The sequence below is a fragment of the Tribolium madens genome, unplaced genomic scaffold (genome assembly GCF_015345945.1).
Source record: "Tribolium madens isolate multiple individuals breed KSU strain unplaced genomic scaffold, Tmad_KSU_1.1 Scaffold_2;HRSCAF=44;Tcas5.2_LGX, whole genome shotgun sequence".
In the NCBI taxonomy this organism is placed as follows: domain Eukaryota; kingdom Metazoa; phylum Arthropoda; class Insecta; order Coleoptera; family Tenebrionidae; genus Tribolium; species Tribolium madens.
In genome coordinates, this window is record NW_025400995.1 from 6,423,882 (window position 1) to 6,447,247 (window position 23,366).

The following is a 23,366-nucleotide window of genomic DNA, read 5'->3' on the forward strand; positions in this document are numbered from 1 at the left end:
TCAAACTCATGCTATACGTTGAAGAATGTAGCAATAATGAAGCTTTTACTCTTAAAAGCGTGATGATGAATAAATGTGTAGGCACAAAAGGAACGAAAGAAAATTCATTCCACTATTGAGCGTTCAGTGGGTATCAACTTTTACTAATTTACTCCTTTGTTTAAGTGATGTTGTGTAATTACAATTCACTTTATGCTAAAGTAGTACCAATGTCAAAAATGTTAAGAGTCATAACGCTCATCTTGAAATCAACTTGAACGTATCTACAGGACATCCGTTGAGTCAGTTTTCTCTATCTTCCGTCTTCTAAAATTAGTCTCACTTCTCACACTCACAGATGCTACTGAAATAGTAATGACATCAACAATCTACATATTCGCGGGAGAAATGAAATCGAAAAATAAACACTAAATGTTTATACAAGAGATAAAAAATAAACAAAATGCTTAGAAAATGATCAAAGATGATGTCATCTTGTTTGAGAAAAAAAAAATACAAAAACAACCATGGGTTAATTACCCACGAAACAAAATGATTATCCACGATTCTAAATGTTTCAACCTTGGATTTTTTTTTTCAAATCGCGAATCACGCCAACACCACTAAATTTTAAATGATATCATTCAAACAACTTTCACATTTTTTGTTTATTAATTAACACATTTATAGAATTGATTTAATAATTCTTTGTTAAGTTCCACTCTATGGATATGCTCCATTAGTTTAGTGTCCGAAACAGGTGAAAACAAAAATTGCAAAACTCATAAAAAAGTATACATTCTGAAAAATTCAGTACGAGCGTACAATGACTTCCTAAACAAATTGATTTAGATGATGAAACTTTTTCAAAATAACTGTTCAACACCCAGCAGTGTTGTCAAAACAAGAAAGAAAATTCTATTTCACGATGAGATAGCATTTTAATCCCATTTTTACATGTTGAATGACAGAATGTGATTTCTCCGATCTTGTATAATGGTGTTTTTTCGATTCGAATCCCTTTTGATGTGAGAAAGCTTATTAGAAATCTCCCAGATCCATTGTTAAATCATTACATACCATTATACGTCATCAATACCCTGACAAACAATACTCGCTTATTAAAAATTTCTAGAATGCAAAAAAAAACAAATTAGAGGGAAACTTGATAGTACAGTATAATTGTATTGACAACAGATGTCAGATGTTGGGAGTGAATCATAATTCGATGGCAAATATTTAAATTTACTATATCAATGTTACATACTTTCCCTTAGATTGAAATTGAGCAAAATAACATGTTTATTTCGAACAATTGCTTGTACTTTCACAAACAATTAACATTTTTATTTGCAATATTAATAAACATGTTATTTTCTATAATATGCAAGTGCAGAGGCAAACTTGAGCTGCCTCATCGCCGATCATAATGAAATACTGTTGGTCTAACGAGATAATAAATGCGATGCGAATTATAACCGGAAAATAAAATCAATTTGTTACAGTTTCTTCTTCAAAATGAATTGTCATATTAATTTTTTTTTGACTAATTGCTTTTCACTCCTTGAAAATAGTTGAATAATACTACAGAGCCTGTACCTTAGTGTTGATATTACAGTCTCTAGCACAACATATTCGTCAGGTAGATGAGTAATTCTTATCAAATTGTTTACACGCTGATAAAAATATACAATAGCTGGATAACAAAATTTGCACTTTGATGACCAATGAGAAATAAAATCAAAATAAGAGCCCTTGAAGCGTAACCGTGTGTAGTTAAAATTAGCCGGCATTCAAAAATATTCAATGACGGAAACGACAGTAAATAAAGTAAACTAACGAAGTTCGATCTATTTCGGTAACCGCACAACTCCACTTATTTCTATCTTTAAAAAAATTAAATACGTCAAGAAACGAAATTTTTCAATGAAACATATTTTAGTTTGAATTGTTTTCATCCCTTGTGTGTATTTATCTGAGTAAAACAATCATTTCTAACATGTGCGAGGAAATGTGAACCATACTAACTTTAATATTTCCAGCCGTGTAACGTTATAGAGCTCAGTAGCAAGATCCCCAAGAGTACCATCTGCGAATTTCAGCCATGGCCTGTACGTATATCGCACCTGCATTAAGCACCTGAACAACAACACTACCAAAAACGCCACAACGCACACACAAACAAGCTCAGTCACCAACTGGCACTGGTTGCATTGTGTCGTAAAACACGAGTCGAGAGTCGATTGGAATGAGTGGATACAGACTTACAGAGTACGAATACAGTACAGATGGTTTCCACAATAACTTGGTAGCTTGAACGACCGACCGACGCCGACATTAACCGAGTTATACAGAACTAGACGGTATACGGTTTTAGACGAGTTTTAAAATGACATCACTAAAACTTCTAAAATTAGTATTGGCTATTCAACTCAAAGGGGACTCTAGACTAAAGAAAGCCAAAAATTATCTTATTCATTCTACTCTGAATGAAAGCGGTGAAAATAACAAATTTGCCAATTTTTAAACAAACTACGCTATTGGGCATAGTGAAAGTAAACATCATCAGAATTATTTTCTGCCATAAAATAGAAAAGAAAGTTCTAAACTATAACACTACAAACAATGATAATCAAGAATTCTGCTGCTGTTCTAATTAGTAAATATTACATTCGTTTGAGTAACTGGCATGCAATATACTACTTTTGACTTCAGATTTATTCATCCATGGAACGCTCAATTTCATCCACAAATTTGTAGCCAAAGTCTATGTGTTCAAAAAAACCGTGCAATTTAAAAAGCGTGTTCAATATCACAAGGGTCAATACTGCTTTTATCAACCGGTTTATGTACTTTCCATAATTATTAAATATGTTTCTTGGCCAAAACCGTTATGGCCCAAATTGGCAAAAAAGAATCCACGCAAAACATAAGTGTTTCCTCTATTCTTACGACTACAGGTCGCTGCCTGACACTGACTCGTTTTGGCGAGTTTTTAATTTTTGTATCGTTAGTCGTGATCATCAAGGTGACACAATGATACCTAATTTTATCTTATATTTACTACACCTGGTTTTCCAATTCAAAACAAAATGCAATAAAATATCGACACTTTTTGCTGTATTGGTTTCCATGTCAATTGAATCAGATCGAATAATTAAAGTAATTGAAGTTATAATTCGAGTTTTTGTTTGTCGGTAATTCGTTACACTACTCTTAATGTAACACCATTTATTCTCGTAAGTGCAATTATGAATCTAAATTAGTTGTAGAACTATATTGAATGGACTATTCACTTCTAGATTTTATCGATTTATTACACCTAATAATTCAGCTCTGGTTAGAATTTCTCATATAGGTGTCTAATAGCAAATTTCATTACAACAAATGACTTGTTTATTTTATTATATGGAAGAAATCGAAGCAATCGCAACTCCAATCAATTTCAAACAGTAGCGTTTTCATAAAATAAGATCAAACTAATTACGATGATTACAAAAAGTGCGACCACAATTAAACTAAATCAACATTAGCCCGATGGTAATTATTTATAACAGATATCCGTGAGTGAAAGCATAACAAAATGTGAAATACGATCTACAATTCAATTTTGTACCATGACTATTAAAATGGCGAAAAATAAAGCATGGAAACGTTCTGAGTTCAAAGATAAGCCTAATTGCAGGAAAAGTATCGATGCGTCATTGTTACAACAATTTGCTTGAGAACCATTTGGTTGCATACATTTCTAAGGAAGCAATTTGGTTTACAGCAATCACTTGTATTTGTACTGTTGACCTTTGTTATCCAACTCAACTCTACTGGAAAACTGACAACTATTTTAGCAGCTTTTACCGTTGCACCCTACAAACGTTTTAAATCTGATATGATTTTCCGGTAGTTGCCAAGTGTTCACTTTCTCATCGTGCGTTCCTAGCAATTTCGCATTTTTTCGATAGGGTGAAAACAGTTTTCCCAAAAAAATCTAAGTGGAACAAGTAGATCCGTTACCAACGATCCTCGAATGTTATATCCAATGTGCCCAAAGGTATACTCTACTTAATACGTTTACCGGATCAAGGAGCAGCTGTCTTATTATATACCACGTTGAAGAATACCTTATTTCGATTACTAATAGCACGCACGCGTAAGTACAGTGAACCATCAATTTAGAAGATTCACTTTGTTGTTAATATGCCGCTACTTCCTTTTAATTTCGGTCTCATGTTTGAACAAATAAGTTGAAGAGGGCCATTCATTCTAATTTAGCCTTGAATACCAACGAAATGACTATTAAATAATAATAATAATAATAATAATTAATAGACTAGAGAGTTCAAAACCTTTTGAAAGCGCGTTTGCTATTCTGACTAATCGATAATCAATTCTCTGTGATATTGATATGTGACATATTAAAGTTTTTAACGGAAGTACAAATACCATTTATGTCAATCGATCATTAATGGGTGACTTCCTGTTCAATATAGAGGGTGTTTTTACGTTCAGGTGTGTGTAACGGATATTTAAAAGTAACACCCCTTTCCCTAAATTACTAAAATTGAGGAAACGCGTGTTTCGTGTCATGGAATGAAGGAAACAGACATTGAAAGAAATGTCAGTTCAAATAAGTAGGTTTGCCAACAGACCATAAAAGGTATTTAACTACCAAATACCAATGGCTAAATAGCTCCTTTTCAGAAAAGTTGTAAAACAGAACTAAACATTCAAACAAGAATTATAATCCGCAAAGTAAGTCAACTGTAATTACTAATTACAGTAAAACCCCAAAACGAGATAATACACGTCATAATTATTACAATGATAATATTCAAATGTTTTTCCTGTATGAATCATGATAAAAAAAGGTATAACTTTAGTTACCAGCCGGTCCAAACAAAATAACCTTCAACCCCCCTCAAAAGTAATAGTAATACCACTGAATAATCCCTTTTGCACGTGAATAAAACCACTCCTTTCAATACTGGTTTTTGGTACTTTTGTTTTAAACACTTTAAGGAAATCAGTATAAGTAGTTTGCACTCGTTTCAATTTAAGTTTTAAGTCTACGTTTTAAATTGCTTTTCAAACAAAGACAATTTTGAAAAATATGTGGTTACTCATTTGTTACAATCGTTCGGGTAAATGCCAAGGAAGAACGAACTCTCAAGTAATTAAAACAACGAGAGAGTAAATTACGAAAACGATATGATATGTGGTGGAAATAATGTTCACAAACAGTTGGTTTTATATGCATGCGTAACAATTTTCAATTAAATTTAAATCAATACAATGCATGGAACTTTCTAATGCTTTTTTAATTTTTGGTGGAGTCAATTAGGTATGACAACGTTCTGCAAATGCAGTTCCTAGTACTCCGGGGATATTATAAATAATTTCCTTTAAAAACCTTGTAAGAAAATAATTACTGTGTTAAATAAACGCAAGAAATGTCAATAAAATATATTTTTTTAATATTATGCACCTTGAACAAGCGCAACCAATGTCACACAATTACTTAGAAACTGTCTAAAATAAGATCTAGTTATCTAGTGTTGCTGCGTAATTCTGCAATCACACAAATTAATTTGTTTTCTCAATTATAGGCAATGTAAAAAATATGACATTGCTGTAGTTTGACAATAATGTTGCAACTTTACATTTATGCAAATTCCCATCCCATTTACTAGAACATTACGATGTTAAAAGCTCTTCAAAAAATTATGGCGTCAGAACAATCATAAAACGCCTCAACATTTACATATTTGGCCATATAAAAAACCAATTTGAGAGAAGAGAAAACATTTTTGAATACAAAGTTACCGTTCTACAAGCGCTTTAGAAATCTTTTTACGTTTAATTTCACAATTAATTTTATTACAATTACAATTTTTACATTCCATTTTAAACAATGTAGTGCATTTGATGAAACTTTCCACGATTTAATTATAACTTTTTCTTGAAAATTAAGATAAATGACCAGGCTTAAGAAGTCTCACAAAAATTACATTATAGACGCCTGAAATCCGACTTTGTCATTGTTATTTTCGGTGAACACATTCCAAACTAAATCTAATGCACATTTCTAGATTCAAATATCCCCATTACCTAACACATGCATATCTTTAGACTGGAAACATCTCGTATTTTTTCAGTTTTCATTAAAGCAAGCTAAATCTACACAATCCTATTTTCAAAAACAACAAAAGCAATATAAAATAAGTTTTTTGAAAGTCAAATTAAAATACAATCATACATGTAGTTGTAATTTTAAAAATAATTGATTTATGGCATCGTTATATTGTGTTTTGATTTAGAGTTGTTGAACTCCCACACAACCCACGACAAACTCCACCTACCTACCGCGCGCTACTACTATTTCTTATTTAAAAATAACAAAACATTTTTTTTTAAAGAATACACCAAAATATCAGATTGATTGAAAAAATATGCTAAGTATTCCATTACCATCATCAAGACTAAGATATTCGAAAAAATAAATGAGTCAAGCGTTAACCGATCGTGTAAAAATGTACGTACTGATTATATGCAAATTTCAAATCGTCAATAAATAAAAATTTGAGATAAGTAGAGTTCTCACATTACAATAATCTAGACAGTGTACCATTTCTCATTACTCAAATATTACGTAATTTTATATAAAAAAAACACAAAATAAAATACAATTGAAATGGTATAGATTGATAGATTAAAAATCACCACAGAAGAACCACAAAATAGCAAATTTAAAAGAATTTCTCATATAAATAAAAGTTCATTAAACAAACACTCAACTATCACTAAAGAAATGGTATGTGGCCATAAACACAACTGATAAATTTTAGACTTTCAGGTAAACAATGCTAGAATTGTATTGGTTATGTTTAGCGATTCATTGCAAAAACATTGAAACTGCATCCACTCAAACGTAAAACGGGACTTTTGCGAAAGTTTAAAAAACCATTCACTTGGTCATTAATAATAGGTTATTTTATTTTCAATTAGCAAGATACATGATTTAGTTAGCAGCCCTGAAAATCATAAACTTTAAAGAGTTGAGACATAAATATCAAAACCGTGAAAGCCACTGTAAAGTCCAGTTTTATTAGTTCATAAATCTTTACATCATCATTATTCCTTAGATCTCTCCAATTCAATTGCGTTTTACTGGTTGCCGATAAATTTAACATGACGCCTATTTATTGAAGAGAACCATACATTTTTTTATTAAATTTATTATCGCCATTATACGATTAATTCGATTAGGCATAATAATGCCAAATTATAGACTTGTGTCAATGTACTCGGTGACGCTTTAAATTATATTTATTTGTAGGCACTAGGGAGCAGGAAAAAAGTAAAAAATACATTTCTTGTTTTCACCTATCTAGTCAGTATGCCAAACATGAAGTAAATAAAGTAAGTTAAGTACATTTTCAAAAAAATGTTAAAAAAGCCAAAAATATATTTTCCGAAATAAATTACTTTCTAACTATTCCCTGTATATCCAATGAAGTAAAATTATTACGATCGATTGGTCAGCTTCAGTCACTGCACACTCTTACGGATAAAATTTCAACTCCTTATTGTGTGATAAACGTGCCACGTGTGTCGTACTTTTTGTAAACCAGGAACGAAATGGCAACTCCAAACAACGAAAAAAAATATAGCAGAATGTACTGCTGCGTACCTGGTTGCAAAACATTTTACAGTGTTGGTAGTAATATTTCGTTTCACAGTTTTCCCCGTTTCGAAAAAATACGTTTACAATGGGGAAATGCTGTGCGAAGAAATAGAATAACTGAATATATGCGGGTATGTAGCAAACATTTCCGCGATGAAGATTTCTTTTTTAACAGACGTAATTATAAATAATGCTGAAGTTTTCCCTTTATTTTTTATATGTGCCGTAGGACATGTTAATAAAAATTATAGACTGAAAAGGGGGGCGATCCCGTCACAAAATTTGCCACAAGAGAATATTAAAATAAAAAATAAACGTTTTAGTCCTGTTGTAAACATAAATGAGGCAAGATTGACAACTGAACAAATGGAAGAAAACGCAATTATTCCAGTTGTCACACTTGAACCAAATGAGTAAATTAAAATCCCTAGCACTTCATGAAACTAAAATTTAAAAATTACAGATCACATAATGAACAAGAGATGGAGGTGGCAAACATATTGACAAACCTACCAAAAGGGGAAATAAAAGAGAAACCACCTCAATATATATGACCACAAAAAATAGAAAAATATGTATAGTAATAATTTTAAATTAATTTAACTTAAACAGTATCATTTAAAAATATATTGTTGCATATTAAATGTATTGTTCCATGTAAAATTCTTCTTATTCTTACTGTAAATTTTTGTATTTTAAGTCCCTAAAACGACTGAATAACTAATTGCAATTGCAATTGATTTAATTATTTACCATTTTACTTAAACATTCGAAAATTTTCCCCTTACGAGCGACTACCAGCAATACAACTTTTCACATCTACACGCTTCTTTTTATAAAATCTATAAGTCATTATTTAATAAACTAAATCTCTGATACAATTAAATTTAAATCTGAAACAAAACAAAAAATGAAAATATTATTTGGTAAATGAACTTTAAATGATGTGATGTTTTATTATATTGTGATAATTACTGCTACAACGCAATATGTGTTCGTCTGCAGAAAAAGATTGTAATCATTACACCTTAATTTCTGTGAAAAAGAAATATTCTTGTAACCAAATTAACCTCAGATAACTAAATAAAAAAGTAAAAACATAATAAATCCTCTGACATAGGCAACCAATATTACTTTCCTAAAAAAAATATTTTATATTTAAATGTTCTCAATATGCGGCAACCAGTAATACATCTTACCGTTTTCACGACTCAACACTTCTTTTTTTTTACAATATTACATAATTCCAAACACAAGACATAAAATTCCTAATTTCTTTTCTGTTATAAAAAACAATAATAATTAATAATTAAACAAACAAGAAATAAACATTACCAGAGTTAGAGTTCATAGAAACCAAAAAGGATATCCATGGAAAGGATGCGCAGAGACGAAAACTCGTCGCGGATGAATCCATTCATAAATATAGAGGAGTTCTGAAATTAGCTGAGAGCAGTGGCGCGTATTCGCACTTATTTATTTGAAGAAAACAAATAATCCATATACTGTAATGAAAATATTTTATTACTTTATTAAAAAATAACATTTTTAAGGCATTTGTTCTTTTATAAATTGCAATACTCAGTAACCATTTGAGAAAGTTATTAGAAATTGTTCAACAAGGTTCAAATTATTATCAAAATAAAGTCCATTTCCAAACCACAAGTGTTTAATCATTATTTGCAGTGTACAAGTTGAGCTGCAGACCTATATTTTTTATTACATAATACATTATATTGTAGTATAATGAAAAAAAAAATTAATTTTAACATAGTTATCAAAATGTAAGTACTTATACTTACCATTGCATAAACATTAACTATAAGAATAATAAATATATTTTATTAGTTTTATAGTAAAAAAATTCCACTTTGACTTACGAATATAAAGTGACAATTTGAAATTACTATAAATTACTAAAAATTTGAGAGTTCATCTTCTTACATCTTATTGACTAGGTATGAAAACAAAACATCACTAAAAAATGTTTAATATACCAAGTAGGTATAACAGGGACATCTTATAAATGTTAACTTTGAAAAATTAATTAAAATTAATTATGAAACAAAAATTGTTTTTTAATATCTTTACATTTTTAATAAACGAATCTATTTGTTACTATTTGTTCGTATTTTATTTATACAGAAATTAATATTACCGTATATTTGAAATAATCGTGAAGCATCGTATGAAATTTTTATATTTAATATCTCAGTCAATAAATATACGAAAAAAAATGCAACTCTACAATTCCCTTTTTATCACAGAATGGTCCTGTGTTACGCCACTGCTCAAGTTTCCCCACTACACCCAGTACGCATTGGCTCCGCCTATCGATATCCTTCTTGGTTTCTATGAACTCTAACAGATAACTATTGTGTACCTTGACGTATGCAAACAATATTGGTTCCTACAAAGCACGCAATCTATGCAACTTACACTTTTACATCAGTTATGTTTTCTATTCATTCGGCTTCTTATTCACTATTAATACAAAGAATTTGTCTGCTCTATGAGCAATTGCTATTGTGTTGGTCTTACATTAAAAAATGGTAAAAGTCTGTGCTGATTATACAAACGATCAGTCTATTTTACTTTTATTTAAATACTGATAAAAACGCTTTATCACACAATAAAAAACGACTAGATATTATTTGTTATTGCAAAAATACTTATTTATTATCTTGACTCATACAAATGAGGTAATAAGAATACTTCAGCTGTTACAGTAACTGATAAAATTTAAAAACACACAAAACTATGTTACAAACGTTTATATTATTGTTTATATTATTTAAAATATTTTAGATATAAATGAAAACCATTTTAACCTTTAGGATAAGCATATTGTTAAAATTTAAACAAATAACTTACCTTTAGTTCTAACGCTTTAGCTTCAATTTCAGTCTTTGTATATTTGGTTCTGAAGTTAAGTGGCTGTAAACATTCTTCCATCATCTTAAACCATTTTCTCAAACATTTGATCTCGTGATCAATGTCTACAAAATAAGACATTACAATTTAAAAAAAAATAATAGTAATTAACTACCGAGACATTTTTCTTGTTCACAAAGTCCACATTCTGAAGGTCCTAAAATACTCAAAATTGAGTCCCATTTTGAATTTAGGTGTGTTACTCGCCAGTTAACTTCTTCTTGTACTTTTGGATGCAATTGCACCAGTTGACTAGCTTGATCATTAAATAATGTAAGCATCGAGCTTTTTTCACGAACCACATTAACGCAATGCTATAAAAACCAACGTAATGTCACAAACCATAAACTCAAATTTGACTTACTGCTCGTAAAGCCTTGTCTCTTATATTTTCTTCTTTGCCATATATCGTCTCCTGAACGCTATTCAACCACAAATAGAGTTCGGAGAATTGTGCGTAAAATTCTTTCAAAGACCAGGTTCCAGTATCCATGCATAAATCACTATTTGCTTCCTGTAACCCTCATTATAGAACCTCATAAAATATTGAAAAAATCATTACTTGGCACTTATCAATCAACTGGTTATCCATTATATAATTATAATTTGCCTGAAGTGCTGACCAAAACTCATCTCGGTGTTCGCTGGCAGTACTCCCCCATGAACGTCTAACTGCTGTCGCTTTTACACGATTTTTGGTCAAACTACTATAAAGCCGAGGTTTCACAACCCCCTTGTCGGGGGTTGTATCTGTCGCTGGTAGGGAAGACAACGAAAAGCAGGTTTTCATCGCAGAATTTTCAAAACCTAAAAACAATTAACACAAATTAACACTAACATTTTTTCAGAACGGAATCACCTACAGAAAATCAACACACTATATTAAATACAGTAATTAATACATTGGTTCGATACTGACTGATAATGGGTTGATAAACTAATTAATATTCATATGCAGACTACCACAAAGCAAAAAAACTAAAATCACAAAACATTTTACGATTTAAATTAAATATTTTCAAAAAATAATACAAAATCAAATTAGAAAAAATTAGTTCTGACTACAAGATGTAAAGATTAAAAGTGGAGACAGTAAATATGTATATTTCAATTCATTTGATAATAAGAACATCAAACATTTCATCATTTCAAAGGTTATCTGATTACACATATACATATTTAGGTTGTAAAATATAAATTCTTGAATCTCCAAATTAAATATTTTTGTATAACTTAAACAATACCGGTAATTAATTTTTTGTGTAAAAGAGAAACCCCAAAAATTATTGAACCTTTTACCCCACTTTTTAGGTTTATTTTCTTAATAAACATGCAAGAAACGTCATATAAACCGGTATTGCATGCAGCTAACAGGAAATATATAGTGATGAAATAGAGGTAACAATTTCTTTGCATCTGGTTGTACTTACTCGTTCCGACAGGCATGTTTGCGTCTATAGTTGGTTTTTTGACATTAGGCAGTTTTATGTTCTGAAACAAAAAAAAAAAACATTTGCATAAGACAAGCATTCAAAACCCCCGAATTATGAATAAAATTGCGGAAGTTAATTAATGAGTCAAATAAATTAGAAATTAAAACCAGAAATATTTTCATTTAATTAATTACTGAAAGGTTTATAAGTGATTTTACTTTAAATAAATTCAAATCTAAATCGAACATGGTAAATAGAAAATGTAATTAAGAAAGAACAAGATAAGGCAAGTACACACTTTCTATTGCAGATCGCGGTTTATTCTGCGATATCAAATGCCCCTTTAGTCTTAAAAAAAAACGAATTAAAAATAATCATCTTTTGAAAGATTCGCTGACACTTTAATAACGGTGATGTCCATGGACTTTACATAAAACACAAAGTACGATAATTGACGAGGTACTAAACACACCCATTAAACGCAACCTGTTTCTATTACCCACCTCTGCTAGGTCATCTTTCATAATGGAACGGACTCACACATCACATTCTTGTAGTAGTATAAATGAAAACTAACTAATAAGTTGATTCCCATAATTTATATGCCAGGTTACGTGTATTTGATTTTTCTTTTTGTACTACATTATTCGCCGTCATGTTTGCGTTTAAGCGCATGATTGAATAACGAATCTACAGTCTATAGAATATCACACGACATCAAATAATCTGTACGAAATCCAATGCAAATAAAAAGTTACCAAATTAGTGTGTGTATAGAAACGTCAGTAAGTATTGTTAATTTGGAGTTTTCCTTATTGAAAATTAACATACATTATCCATTTTCGCTGATAAAAATGACGCAATCAATCCATTATTACGACTTTCACTACTTCTCACCAAAAATATTGATTTCGTTCGTGAAAAAAACGAATATTTTGACGCAGTTTGATCGATGTGCTTCTTCATGTGTATTATTTTAAACTGATGGCCGCTTAAATTCTTGAGAGGTTGTTTTGGTTCTTCTCAACTCTGGCTCGGTTCAATTGGGATCCGAAGAGTACACATAATTAGAATTAAAAAGGATAAATAAAACGGAACTGAAGTTATTATTTTTAGAATAGATCATTACAGGATGTGGACCTACACTTCATTATGCGATCGTCGACAGAGGCGTGGAACTCGTTTACATTTAAATTCGTAAGATACCGAAAGTTACTGTATATTTTTAGCAAACCGTGTGAAACAAGTCCGATTTTTTTACACGAAAAAGATGAAAAAAGATGAAACGCGTCAAAATAACAACAAAAGTCCGAGGATGTAATTAATTAAAAACGCAGCTTGAGAAGTCAAGAAATTCCCGAGAAGTTATGTTTAGAATAAAACATTTTTACACAAAAGTAAGTTGTCATTGACTTATTTAGACTGACACATATGACCAAATTTAGAAGAACAATCCCATATTATTGAAAGTCATTCCAAATCGGATCCTTATTCAAGTGACACAAAAAAATACGATTTCGAGATGAAATATCGCACTAGAACAAACTGTAGTAATTAATATTTTTCTACCACAGCAATATTAAATTTCAACGATTTGAATCTCCGGTATAAAAATCACTATAAACCACAAGTGGTGAGTGTTCACCTACTTAATTAGAAACTGTCTCCAAATTTGGAAGTACATAATTACAACGAAAGGGAATTAAAACAAACAATTTTATATTGTTTATTCATTAAATCTAACGGTATTCACTAATTATATATTAATAATAAGCTAATGATAGACTCAGTAACTGAGTTAAGCGAGAAACAAATCAAACGAAAAAAAATCAAATTATTAACATAATATATGTACCACTTACACTTCAGAGAAATTTACTGCTTACACACGATAAAATATTTATTAGTTACTATAAGTGCAAATGTGTGGGTAAACCAGGTTCAAATTTGAATTTACCTTCTATGAAGGACAAACATCTCAAAGATCATAACAACACTGGACAAGGTTTGTGTCACAGATGCCTGCTGCAATTGCAAATTTTATGCTGATATCTTTGTTTAAACAGAAAGTGTTAAATCACATATGTGTAAGTAATATGCACGTAACTGTTCTGATTAATTTGTTGTCTCTAAAAAAATCCAAAATCGAAATTCCTGTGAAAATCTGATCTTTGGCACTTACCAAACAGTACTTTCGTGATTATGTTAGTAACACATGCGTAAATTAAACACCATACAACTATAAAGTACTAATTATAACACACGCAATAAAACGTGTACACAGTACACGCCAATATAACTTTATCAAGTTTGACCGTGATTTGAAGTTGCATTAGAAAACTAGCATGTCACTGGTGCACCTACTTCCTAAAACTACCTGAAAGAATAAAAAAATCAATTTTTGAGTAACTTAGCTCAATTAAAAATTCACGTTGCGTAGCCGTTTTAGAATGTATGTGTGACTGGGTCCTCCTTCCAGTGAATCGAAATTTATTAACGCCGTTCTCTCAGAAAAGCTTTGCATAACCCTAATTCATTCGAATGGCTTTACGATAACCTATTTGAGAAGTTGGTCGCGTGAAAGATGGCACGAAATATTTCTCATTTGAATAAATCCAATATCCGTTAAAATATTGTTCAAGGTATATATTACATAACATACTGTTGATTTGAAACACCTGGAGTAGCTTGGGTGTTGATCACCGGTAAATATCTGTCACATATCATCGTGATTTCCATTAGAAATATTCGAATAATTCAAGAAGTATCAGGAAGTCTGTAAACTACGAAACGATAGGAAGCCATTATGTCCGGTACCTGCTTGCTCTCTGCACTTTAAATATTACGTGATGAACTATGAAAAATACACAAGATTAAAATCGAAAACAGTTTTCCTCCACTGACTCGATGTTTTTGCTATTTGACAGAAAATCGTCCACAAATTGTTATGGTTTTTTTACTTTTGTTGTAGGTGGCGCAGTTTCCGAAAAAAAGGCATTAGAAACGTTCCAGAAAATCGACAACTGTTGGAATAATTGAAAAAGTCATAATAATTGAAACATATTCACTTTGGGTGTTGCGAAAGGATCCAAAATTATCTCTCCCAAAATCTAAACTACTTACTTTAGGTCGAGTATTTTCTGATAGTTCGTCGATTTCCCTTCGTTTTCGTACAGGTAAATTAACCAGAGCCAAAAATACACTAAAGTAAAAAATGTTATTTTAACAAAAATCCTTCCCTAATCACTAGTTTTAACGGAAGTACCTCAAACTTGAAAATAGAACAACGATATATTTTTAGTATGATCGTTATATCGGATGTTTTAAAATGTGATTTATTAAATTTAACTATAAATAGAATTCGTTTATAAGATAAGCCAATTTCTGTAAAGCATTATCTACAATTGTGAAAAATTTAATTGTGAAACTTATTGAAGAGGAAACCAATACTTGTTTATTTTGTAGTGTCACAAGTTGAACAATTTTTCAGTTCGTAATTATTATTCTTTTAAGAAATCTTGTAAATTACAATTAACAAGCCTTTGAGCTTATCTCGCGATATGAACAATCAATAAAACATTCAACATGACCACATATTTAATAATAATTTAGTCTGTTTAAACAGCTTTCTACAAAGGTTTATATAGTCTAGTAAGTTTTTGAAATGCCGATCACAATATTTGCTAATTATATCCCTTAAATTCATTTAGTCAAACACGGTATCAAATAACATGAAACAACGCCCTACATCAAGTAATACTTTAAGACCGCACCTTATACGTACAATTTCACTCAAATTCAAAAATCAAATACCATACATTGTCAAGTTAAACACGTTCTGAATTTAATGTTTCTGAAGACCTTATCAACCATTTCTTAAGACCAAATATAGAAGTAACATTGTTAAATCACTCCTTTAATGAATCATTGTTAATTATTCGAGCGATCTGACGCAACAGCATCTAATCCACCTATAACATTTTTCTCTTTTTAACCCACACTCAACTAGATAATTTTTTGCTGAAAATTATTGTTGCTTTCCTCAGTTTCACTTAAAAAAAGTTTCTTCTCGGAGTGTTTTTATACTAATTTCTGAACAATAAATGGTCCAAATTACTGAGATTTCTTCTCTATTAAATCTCTTTTTAATTAATGGTATTTACTGAATTATAGTGGTTCAGTAGGGAAATCACAGGGTAATAAAAACCATACGTCTTTCATCACCTTTCAAACAACAAAAATGTTGCATAGAATTTAGAGAATCTAAATATTCATCAAGAACACTAAGTAGGTGTCACTATAAAAAATAATATAAAAAATGGGCTTTACATATAAAAATTCCGTTAACGTAATTATATATATTTATCTGTAGGTCAACGTTTAATTTTTCATATGTGTAATAACTAATAACCGAAGATCGTAAAAAATAAACTAAATCGCAATTACTATAATAATAATCATTATTTATTAAAAAGGTTAGTACACATCCAAAATATAAACTTTCATAGTTTTTCACCTACTTCCCACTACGTTGTTATTATTTCGAGTGTGGTTAATTTTATGCCTTTATTAACTATTAAAAATTATTAATAGAAACTTTCAAAATATGAAAACATAGTATCTTCTTATCTACCAAACAAAGCGCAATAAAATCTTTGGTTTTTATGAGTCTGCTAGCAAAAAACAGTTTAGAGAAGTAATAAACATCTAAAAAGTTTACCGCAGCGTTTCCCAAACTTTTTCGACCGCAGAACACGGCCCCTATTGCGTAAAAAATATAGTACATACGGAGTTCCCAACTAAATTAGCGTCCAAGTTTGAAAAAAATGCTGAAACAGGTCAATTTTAACTAACAAGAGGGGTCGAGTGTCACATTATTTTCAGGATATTTTGAGCAGTATATTCCTTAAATTGAATTTCATAACCACTTTTGTTTACTTTCACTGTAGTAATTAAAAAAAAATCGTTAAAAATTGAAAAAATAAATGGTTGCATTGATAATGAAAGCAACTTCAAAATTATATCACTCGACCCCTCTTGCTATTTATTTTTTTTTAAAGAGTGGGTCTGAGCGTTAGAGTGATGCAGAAATAACTTTGAAACTTTAATAAAATTTGGTCTCCGTTTAAGTTACAATTGACCTCTTTCGGCATCTTTTCCAAGCTTGGTCGAAATCGGCAATTGTAGGGGGTGCAAATTTTAGTTGCGGCAGCCTGTTATATACAGGTGCGCCAGAACTCGCGCCCCAGAGAAAAATGCCATATAAGGTAAGATACCAGGAACATGGAAAAATGTTTAAAAAATTTTTATCTATAAAAATTTCGAAGTTATGAGGGTTTAAAGTTTGCACTTTGACTTTATTTATTTCTGTTGGAAAAATAATTTTCCAAGTTTTTTTGCTATAGGCTATTAAAAGAGGAAACAAGTAAGCTGTACCCTAAATTGTAACTCTGTTCAATGTTATTTGTGGCTTTTATTGTCAAAATTTTTGTCCTTTTACTAAGTAATTGTAAAAAAACATATACAAGATCATCAGTATCATTAAATAGACATAAAAAAATGTCAAATGTCAAAAATTAAATGTCAAAATTTTTTGTCAGATAGAATTTTTTAAACATTTTTTTCATGTTCCTGGTATCTTATCTTACTTGAAAATTTTCTTTGGGGCGCGAGTTCTGGCGCATCATGTATATACATACATACTACTCGTATATGTATTGCAAATTTTATTTTTATGAATAAATAAAAAATCAGGTTATTAATTTTAAATGTGCTTTATTAAGCTCAATAATTGCTCATTTCAATATTTTAAATAATTTTTAACATATATGTGATGGCTGCAGACCACAGTTTGGGAAACGCTGGTCCACCGCATTGTGAGATAAAATTGAGTCAACTCCCATCCCAGTTTTTACCCAAAAATTGCTCTATCATAAAACAACAAATTATGTGATTAGTTGCGAACAAAACGTTTGTTTTAGTTCACTTGCATGTCTGGATTCCATTCACAAATACAGAGAAAATATGTTGCTGTCAGTCTCAGTAGACGGTTAAATTAGTCAAATGTTTTTTTAATTTGAATTAAAAATATCTACTTGGGAAGTGCTTCAAGATCTGAAATTTTCCAAATTTCGGGTATCGTATTTCAAGTTATGTAAATTTATTTGAGAAGTAACTTCCGGCCAGTGCTTATTGATCTGTTCAAGAGCTTCAAACAGCTTGTGAACCTGTGGTTTCGGTTTATACTCTAGTTAATTCTACTAGGAGTCTTTATTTAGAACCACATTACAAAAACTATTTTATTCTATTTCTGTAACTGTAGAAGTTGAAAACTTTCTCGTTATTTACGACAAGATTTACTTTTGTCCTTTTTTCCATTTACTGTCTGGAAGACACCGCCTGGCAAAAACATCTAACAAAGAAAAAATCAATTTGTAAATTACAATAATTAATAATTAACAGAATGTCGCACCTTTCACTTAACTTTATAGTGTTCATTAACCACACCAGCAATGACAATTTTACTTAATTCCAAACCTTTATTAAATTAATGATATAATAGATTTTTAGTTGAAGGAGTTCTCGAAGCTAATTAAATTTTATTGCAGTGTAAACGGCTTTAGTTTTCTTTAAATCGCAAAATCGAACATTTACTCATGTTTCATTCAATTCCGTTAGTAAATGTGAAACTCGCTAACAAGCAATTTTTTAATTAAACTTATAATAAATAATTTTACGGTTAATTGACACAAAACTGTATACAACCGTCAGAAAGTGCTTCCCTTGTACCTACACTTCACAAGGGCAGGTAAATATACAAAAAGGGGGGCAACACTTTGACAGTATGTCAATATTCAAAATTTACAACTTCCTTGCACGTAGGTAAATAAAAGGGGCGTTACTAATATCAGTCTAGAGACCTTTAATTTCATTCATAAATTAGTACTTTATCTCCCTCCATTCACTTCACTTGAAAAATCGAAATCGAACCAAATTCACAACTGAAATCAAAATTTCGAATATCTATAGAGTTATGACCACTTGCGCGAAGAAATAATTTCGAAAGTTGAAGCGCAACTTGGAAAATGCCAAACTCACCTTAACACGTTAGAATTTCCTTGGGGTTTTCACTGCATCTCCTTTTCACTGAACATATTAAAATTACGAATCACCTGTAGTTGTGAATCACTTGTTAAACAGGAATAATAATGAAGTTGAAGACCAAAGTTTGGTTATGTTGTAATAGTAGACACTGTTCATGACTTTTATTCTGTAACCTATGACACTACACTTACAAAATAAATGCTTCTTGACTTCGTTTCGTATGTACGTTAGCGTAATGTTTGCACGTGTTATTGACTTAATTATTTAAAACATGTTACGTTACACTTTTTTACAAAACCTTGTCAAACTCCATTCTGTTCTGCTGTTTCGGTTCGTTCTCTTCCTTGGAAGCACTAGGCCGACTTACAGTGCTACCAACAGTACGACGTTCACAGCCCTATGATTGGCCAACGAGACGACATATCGCCTTGGATTTGTCCGTTTAATCTCAAATTTAATCCTTTCCGTTGTTCTAATAAACGTTAATGTAATAACTAATGAGACGATTCAAGTATTTAAAAATGCCCCACTTAATTCTAACGTATCGCTTGTTTAGAAGCATAGTTAAGCCACAGAATTTTTAATCCAATAATAATGTGTAACATTAGACACATTTTCAAGGATTAACCACTGGCTTAGCACTAGCACATAAAGGTAACATAAAAATGTTAAAAATTCAAAATGTTATATAATCCAAAAAATTGTCACAAACATGTAACAGGCAAATATTCCTTAAATTTTGAATAATTATTAATTAAAACTTTGTTTCTGTTACTGAAATACTAAGTAATAATGCTTTTTTAAATTGAGAACAATGCTAACTTACTTAACCACTTTTTGTATTACCTATTATACTATATATTACAATTTTTCTTGGTAAATAAAATTACATACTACACTCAATATTTTGCTTATTTTTTGTGATGATTCAGCTTTTCTATTTTAACTGTTTTAATTAACTAATAAATAATATTTTACTGACATTTGTATAGTGGGTACCAAGATTAACTGTCGAACAAACTTTTTTTCTCTCTAATAATTTTTTTGTATATCGAACAGTGTTATTTATTACACAGAGCATTCAAAAGTTGCGTATAGATTTTGTAGTACGTTGAGAAGCATTATATGCAGACTATAAGAAAAATTTTGAAACAATTTGTACCTACCTATTTAACAAAATCTGAAGCTCAATAAACTTATTTTTATAAGTTCTTTAGTTCAGTTCACAATATTTTCTTAAGTTTTCCATACTTTACGTCGCAACTGTGTTTTTTTAAAGTGAAATAAATAAGTATAGTGTATAAACGAAGAATCTGTGTTACAACTAAACCCTACTGACAAGTAGTTCCATTATTTCATACAGAAAAAAAAACATTGTGAAAAGTGACAACACTTTTTATTCGAGTTGCCGCGGGACTTTTTAAAGCTCAGTATGTATTGTTTAATAGAAGTTTTCATTAGTTAACATTATCCATAAATTTAGTCAATAGAACTGAACTTGGTTTTTAAATTGTTATGATTTTGGGTTATACAAAATACACCTACAGAATTAATTATTTAAATTTGAAAATATATTCGCGCTTTTCGACGCCACAGTACTAAAAAGAACTCACTTTTATAACACAACTAAAAATTTTTATTTGTTTTATTGTCTGTGTTATTCATAAAGGAGTGAATATTTTTTTTTATTAATAAATATCATATTATTAAATCTTATTTTGACACGTTTTAAAATACATTCATAATATAGTTTATTGTATATTTAATCAAGATAAATTTAATTTGTTTAATAGATATAAATAGAAATTCTGAGCTAGACAACCAAAAATACAGACAAACATTTTCTTTGCGCACTCGCGATAAATGACGTCAATTGACGTAATGACAGCTGTCAGTGCGGAAATGTTGATTCAGATTGAGCGATAATTATGGGTATGGTGTTATCATAATAGATAATTTAATGGGTTTAATAGCATGGTTTTAGTGTAATATCACCATGACACAGTTAAATTACCCCAAATTGTAAGAAATGCAAATACAACACAAGTAACAGGGAGCATATGCGTAAATAAAGAACGTATGAAGATGTTTTAACAAAAAAAAAAACTAATAGTATGGATGGACCAAGACCTGAAACATACCTGGAAGAACCAACCGGCGAACGATGGGACCCACTTGGTGCTCCCAACGATCAAGAAGAAGAAAAATGCGGGGATAAACTCGAACTTGATTATTGTGATAACCAGTAAGTTAAAATTTTGTAACAATTTTTATTTATTTGAATTTTGTTACTAACAGACTAACATATGAAAAATTAAGAAACTTAGAGGAGGAACAAGAGTTACTTAATTCATCATTATTCGCACTAACTACACATTTTGCCCAGGTTGTACTCATTTTGTTTCTAATTATTGAACATCAGATAATTATGTGGTTGTAGGTCCAGTTCCGTTTACGCCAAGTCGTTAATGCACCAACTGAAGAAAGAGAAGAGTTGCTTAAGTCTTTAGAGGAGTTCGCTTTTCGCGGAATCCCTGATATTAGTCTAGTCAAAGAACGAATGGATGAGGCTAGTCTTGCTGAAGCAGTGCGTTTACGACGGTCTCAACAGAAAGAATTGATTGACCGTTTAAAGTCCCAATTAAGAGAGTTAGAACAGTATGCTTTTGAAAATGGGGAAGCTGGAGTACCACAAGATGTTGTTCTTGAGCGTCAGAGAGTCATTCTAAATGAATTAAAAACACGAATGAATCTTGAAATTGACGAGCGGAATTATCACCAGGTTTAGAACCAAATTTTAGCTAAGTAAGTGAGCCTATAAGTATGTTTTAGATGACTTCAGCTGATGTTAAGCAACAAATAAATATTGCATTGGATCAACTCATAAGTCCTCTCCGAGTTAAAGAACATTTGGTGGCTCAGCTTAAAACACAAGTTGCCGATTTGGAACGCTTTATAAACTATTTACAAAGTGACACAAAACATGACAAATGTTCATGTGGATGTGCTTATCATTCGTTGAAAAAACCGTACAAATCAGACACTATAGGTTTAATCCAAAGAACTGCCACTTTATTACAGATGTTCGCTGTGCTTCAACTAGGATGCGGTAGTCATGCCTTTAGAAGAAACGATCTTAAAAATAGCATGAAAATTAATCACTGGGGGTCAGTTTTTCCCACGTTGTTGTGTTATCAGTAATTGATAAATTTTTAGCGATTTGAGGGCAAAGCTAGAAATGGCAATTTTTCGCATACGCGAACTCTTAAACGAGGAACAAAATTATTTTCAAAATGACTATAATAGTGACTCTGAATCGGTCACATACAACAGTCAGTTAACAACCACTGTACGAAAATATCTCGCTACAAGCATACGAGATTTGATGCAACATGGGGCAACCTCTTATATAAATAATTCAAGTCTTGTTCCTTTTATTGGATGCTTTCCTAGAAGAAATTCGACGTCAAATACTCACATACATGCGTGGGAAATCATTCTTGAGTATTACCATTTGAAAAATGGTGAAAAGTTCAATTCAACTCCAGCAAGAAAATTGTCACAAAGTTTCAACTTGGATATTGCTGGTGCATCTCCTACTAGCAATAAACATAATATGCTTTGTACGATTGGGAATATCATCTCAACACACACCCCATACAAAAGGAGTTACGATTCTCACTTTAAGGCATTTGTTTGCGCGGCTCTAAAGTACTACTTTCCTCTTTTGCTTCTTTTTATAATATTGTTTTTTCAGCTCGAATAAATTGGTGTCTTGGTTGAGCCTAATTTTCCAGTGCAACCAAATTGTGAAATTGCATTATTTTTCCTGGAGCTATGTTGCAAAAACTGGTAAATGTTGTTTGTTCTATTTGTTTGCAATCTTATGTGACTTCTTCTAGGGTTTCAAGACAGTCTAAAAAGTTTAGATTCTTTGACTGGTTACAAGTTTGATCTCCCGGTTGATCTCGCTGTACGACAGTTTCAAAATATAAAAGACGTGTTTACTTAACTATTTAAACCAGTCATTTTTAATGTTATTGTACATTTTCGTTAAGTATTACTAAACTTAGATCTTCACTTTGTTGATTGCTGTGTCTATAACTATAAATGTTAAATTGTGTTTGCCGATTTAAATAAATTATTTGTCAGGTTTTATGCTTCTTAATTATTAAACCTTCAACTTACAGCTCGCTTCTTTCATTAAAATAAGATGTGTTTAATTTATCCAAAAT

The 23,366-nt window shown here is 30.8% G+C and overlaps 2 protein-coding genes and 1 long non-coding RNA gene across 7 annotated transcripts in view; 1 reads left to right on the plus strand and 2 right to left on the minus strand.

Moving 5' to 3' along the window:
* The window catches only part of LOC123006666, a 44,876-nt gene extending 25,400 nt beyond the window's left edge, over positions 1 to 19,476 (minus strand). The window contains exons 1-7 of one of the 4 annotated variants that reach the window (XM_044401325.1): positions 14,210 to 14,346; positions 13,985 to 14,156; positions 12,025 to 12,085; positions 11,157 to 11,401; positions 10,959 to 11,108; positions 10,710 to 10,908; positions 10,535 to 10,659 (exon numbers count right to left, since the gene is read on the minus strand). In XM_044401325.1, the coding sequence (XP_044257260.1) occupies positions 10,535 to 10,659; positions 10,710 to 10,908; positions 10,959 to 11,108; positions 11,157 to 11,401; positions 12,025 to 12,040 (735 nt within the window). In that variant the 5' untranslated portion in view covers positions 12,041 to 12,085; positions 13,985 to 14,156; positions 14,210 to 14,346. Of the gene's footprint in view, positions 1 to 10,534; positions 10,660 to 10,709; positions 10,909 to 10,958; positions 11,109 to 11,156; positions 11,402 to 12,024; positions 12,086 to 12,530; positions 12,616 to 12,858; positions 12,983 to 13,984; positions 14,157 to 14,209; positions 14,347 to 19,125 lie in introns of those variants that run through there. The other 3 variants (XM_044401324.1, XM_044401322.1, XM_044401323.1) reach the window with 3 other exon arrangements.
* On the minus strand, positions 7,078 to 9,235 carry LOC123006672. Its single transcript, XR_006412827.1, has 3 exons — positions 8,996 to 9,235; positions 8,414 to 8,940; positions 7,078 to 8,363 (listed from the first exon to the last, which is right to left on the minus strand). It is a non-coding gene; the product is annotated as an uncharacterized LOC123006672 (long non-coding RNA).
* Positions 15,041 to 23,285, plus strand: LOC123006668 (RUN domain-containing protein 1). 2 transcript variants are annotated; one of them, XM_044401328.1, is made up of 9 exons: positions 15,041 to 15,203; positions 20,925 to 21,063; positions 21,116 to 21,376; positions 21,430 to 21,517; positions 21,572 to 21,913; positions 21,964 to 22,298; positions 22,348 to 22,842; positions 22,889 to 22,983; positions 23,034 to 23,285. In XM_044401328.1, the coding sequence occupies exons 3-9, from the start codon at positions 21,246 to 21,248 to the stop codon at positions 23,141 to 23,143; spliced, it is 1,596 nt and encodes a 531-aa protein (XP_044257263.1). In that variant the 5' UTR covers positions 15,041 to 15,203; positions 20,925 to 21,063; positions 21,116 to 21,245; the 3' UTR covers positions 23,144 to 23,285. The 2 variants fall into 2 exon arrangements, with proteins under 2 accessions (XP_044257263.1, XP_044257264.1); XM_044401329.1 differs by having other exon boundaries at positions 15,054 to 15,203; positions 21,105 to 21,376.
* Positions 23,286 to 23,366: the final 81 nt, after the last annotated feature.